Source organism: Pecten maximus, chromosome 18, assembly GCF_902652985.1.
Source record: "Pecten maximus chromosome 18, xPecMax1.1, whole genome shotgun sequence".
Taxonomy (NCBI): domain Eukaryota; kingdom Metazoa; phylum Mollusca; class Bivalvia; order Pectinida; family Pectinidae; genus Pecten; species Pecten maximus.
In genome coordinates, this window is record NC_047032.1 from 32,253,091 (window position 1) to 32,256,987 (window position 3,897).

The following is a 3,897-nucleotide window of genomic DNA, read 5'->3' on the forward strand; positions in this document are numbered from 1 at the left end:
GTTCATGAGCTATTACAAAGCACACTGGAAAGGGTAAAAACCACCACCATGAAGAACTCGCAGGACAGCCTTATGGATCCGCCTCCTGCATTATGCAGTACATTTTGCTGTCCATCAAAACAGGAAGCTATTGCTTCACTACAGTCCCGTTTCTGTTGTAAATGAAGTCACTCATCACCATAGTTGAAGCCAGTCGCTATTTCTCCTTCAGGACATGGGAAAGTCTGTCTTATGACATGCACTGCACAGGCAGGAAGTGGGACTCGAACATTCCTCCCAAGAAAACCCCAACACCATCGAACAAGCTGTCTGTATGCGGTGTACCTATATCGCATAGGAAAAAAATAGACACTTATTATATAGGTGTACAAAATTAAAATTACTAAATTAGTACATATTTCATACTAAAGTAGTGTAAAATTTCACTGCAGTAGATCAATGATATAATTTTCATTGGGTGCTAGTGGTGGGCTCAAGTGTTTTTCAAGATAGTTTGGGGTGTCATGTCTTATGTTTTGGAATCAACCAACTAATGAACATGGCCAAGGAAATACAAGTGCTATATTTTTATTAATATTTGCGAGCATGATACAGTTTATAACAGATGATCATGAAGTGATAGCTACTTACGCTGGACTTTCTGGTATGTTGCCATTGTGGTGTTGTCTAAATGCATGGTATGCTGTTCGTAGCACAAAGACATTCAGGCAGACTGGAGCAAATCCAGGATGTTGTGTGATACATTTCAAATCTGGGATTTCGCCTCTGATGTGTTGAATCTGCAATATTTCAGCAGCAGATGCATTCTGTAGCTGTTGGCATCTCGTGACAGTTTTCACATTGGCACCTATAAATGAAATTTATCTTCAATAAGTGTCAAAATATATTGTATATGAAAATTGTAATGTATACAGGCCAATGAGGTTTTGAATAGTTGTAACTAAATTGGTGCTTTATAGTGCAGGTTAACTGTCACAACAATGGAAACATATGACAACAAATCGATATTCTTTGATTTTGTTTTATTTTCCCTTGGCATTAGTTTTGTCACGTAATATTATCAGAGCTGAAGTTGGAGATAGACTGACAAACATTGTCTATATATCATATCTATATGAAATTATCACTACACTTTCGGTCAGAAGTCTTTACGCAAAATTTAATTTTACTATAATTTCTTTGTATTTTCAACCTTTTTCAATTACTCCCCCTGAGTTCAATCATGATTGTATTAATTGATGTTTTGGGTGTCGATAAAGAAAAAAACATAGAAAATCCCCATGTAAATTACTATGTACACATACATCCCTTACGAAAAGAAATACAATTAGCAACAAAATTAAAATTAAACCCGTGGCACCTTCATCATTTATACATATATATAAAAAATCATATAGCGACAATTCATGTAGTACATATACTATCTTTCAGCGTAAAAACTTTTGATGAAATTGGCTTATCAACAACATCAGGAAAAACGTTTAAATGGTATGATTATATAGAATTAGATTGAGGAAAGACTGTACCTGTAGTTTAGAGGGTATTTTATACATATTCTCATAAAAAAATATGTCCCTATACTGATGACAACTGGAAAAACAAATGAACGTTTATATATATTTTTGTAGTTCGAATCTGTTTTTTATATCGTGCTTACTAAAGTTACCACTCCAGCCAATTTATAGTCGACCACGGAGAACTACCTATATTTGTTTGCCGTGATCAGAGACTTGTATATACGTCTCTGCCGTGATATATATATACATATATATGTGCGGTAATTCCTATGCGAAATGGTGGTGTTTTCCGAAGTTTAAAAAGAGTCTAATTTAGGATAAGAAAAGCCAATGTGAAGGCGTACAAAATCATTGAAATTTCGTCAAAATAGGCCTATAACGTGACCGATTTATAAATGTCCTGTTCATTTCCCTGTAACCTGTCGAATATGAATAATCGACCGTAAATATACCATATGCTTCGATGTTTCACACAATAAAGAAAAGAGACAAATAAATCAAAATATGAAATTTCAATATGCATTCTATATTCATAAAGAACTAATTCAAAATTGTACGTGTCGTATGGGGCCGCGGTGGCCGAGTGGTTAAGGTGTCCCGACACTTTAACACTAGCCCTCCACCTCTGGGTTGCGAGTTCGAAACCTACGTGGGGCAGTTGCCAGGTACTGACCGTAGGCCGGTGGTTTTTCTCCGGGTACTCCGGCTTTCCTCCACCTTTAAAACCTGGCACGTCCTTAAATGACCCTGGCTGTTAATAGGACGTTAAACAAAAACAAACAAAGTACGTGTCGTACCAGTCGGTCGACCCCAAGCGGTCTTCGGTTGCCGGTTGCGGATCATTCTCGAGATCTTCGTCGCTTCCAACTTCTGGTTCAAACTGATACTGTCGTATCCCTTCTGAATTGTCTGGTTCGACATCCGACGAGGAATATCCCATATTCAAATCGCAATCTGTATCCGAAAATGAATCGCGTCTTGCTTCTGACCCGTCGCTAGTGTAATCACTGTAAGCTTCCATCTTGAGTGTTCACCGTGTGACGTCACGATTCCGTGTGTACGACTACACACATATTAGCCACGTCCTGATTGGCTTTTACCGACAGGTCCCAGAAGAAATTATTTTTAGTTGTACATGCTTCATCTGAAGTCATATCTCTTACTGAATAACAAAGACATATGTTTTGGGGGGGGGGGATGTGTTTCAAAGTAATAGTATGGTATTGTAATTTGCTAATTTTCTGTTTGATTACAAAAACACAAAATCTGGATATGCTAGCATTGAATGCAGAAAACGCAAAGACGAAGGAAGAAATTGATTTATTGAAGGGAGAAAAGAACAGAGTCAGGGAGGAAACAGCAAAATTGGTATTAGAAAAGGAAGATCTTGTGAGAAATTTTGATGATCAGAAACTCAAGGACTGAGTTACATTATTTCAGACATAGTACAATGAAAGATCAAGATTTCTAGTACTTCACAGGATACTGTTATGAAAGATATATGGATTTCATTTCAACAAATTTTTTTGACATGATGTTAATATCAATTGGATCGAATAACAGGCAAGCCTATATAAATAATTTCAATGGTGGATTGAGTGATCGAATATAATTACAAGCTTATCAATTAATTCGTCTAAATATTTTGAAATGAAATACATAATATAAACAAAGGAATTAAGGGAAGTAACTATTTTTCAATACAAGATAAACACAGAATATGTTACATAAAGCACTTGCACACACACATACATACTTTAACATAAATATAAACAAATATAACAGTGATTCAGTTCCGAATGAAATAAATAAACAATTGTAGACATCAAAGTTAATTAATATAGAGACAGTAACAGGTGGCTAGACCCACAGATATATGGATGTTGTTAAATTTTTAGTGCCAAATGATACTCCTTTTCAATATTCAAAGAACATGAGTTGTTTAAAGAATTGGAGTCTCCATGATCAGTTACTTTTAGTGATCATAAAACTCCGTCAGAACTTTGACTTTTACCATTCATCCACTTTGTTTGGTATATCACCCCAAGATTGCAGTACTCTTTTCTCTGACTGGATAAATTTTATGTTTCACAGACTTAAATATGTTTCAATTTGGCCTCAGAGATATTATCATACAAAACATGCCTGCTGAGTTCAAAAGGACTTCCCCAACACTATGGTAATCATTGATGGCACTGAAGTCAAAGTACATAAGCCTACCTCCCTACAAACACAGTCTAAGTTTTATTCAGATTAAATCTCAAGTACTACTCTTAAAGGAATTGTTGGTGTTGACCCTAGAGGGTCCATAATCTTTGCTTCAATGTTTTTTTTTCAGGATCAATATCTGATAATGAAGTCAGTGAAAAATCTTACGAGT

The 3,897-nt window shown here is 35.8% G+C and overlaps 1 protein-coding gene across 1 annotated transcript; it reads right to left on the reverse strand.

The window, feature by feature from the left end:
* Positions 1-375: 375 nt before the first annotated feature.
* Positions 376-2,653, reverse strand: LOC117316936. Its single transcript, XM_033871714.1, has 2 exons — positions 2,315-2,653; positions 376-847 (listed from the first exon to the last, which is right to left on the reverse strand). The coding sequence occupies exons 1-2, from the start codon at positions 2,436-2,438 to the stop codon at positions 627-629; spliced, it is 345 nt and encodes a 114-aa protein (XP_033727605.1). The 5' UTR covers positions 2,439-2,653; the 3' UTR covers positions 376-626.
* Between the last annotated feature and the right edge of the window lie 1,244 nt (positions 2,654-3,897).

Excerpts from the sequence above, each read along its gene's own strand:
- LOC117316936 (XM_033871714.1), bottom strand. The coding sequence starts at position 2,438 with ATGTCGAACCAGACAATTCAGAAGGGATACGACAGTATCAGTTTGAAC. Across the intron at positions 848-2,314 it reads CGCTTGGGGTCGACCGACTG|GTGCCAATGTGAAAACTGTC; the intron begins GTACGACACGTA and ends TTTCATTTATAG.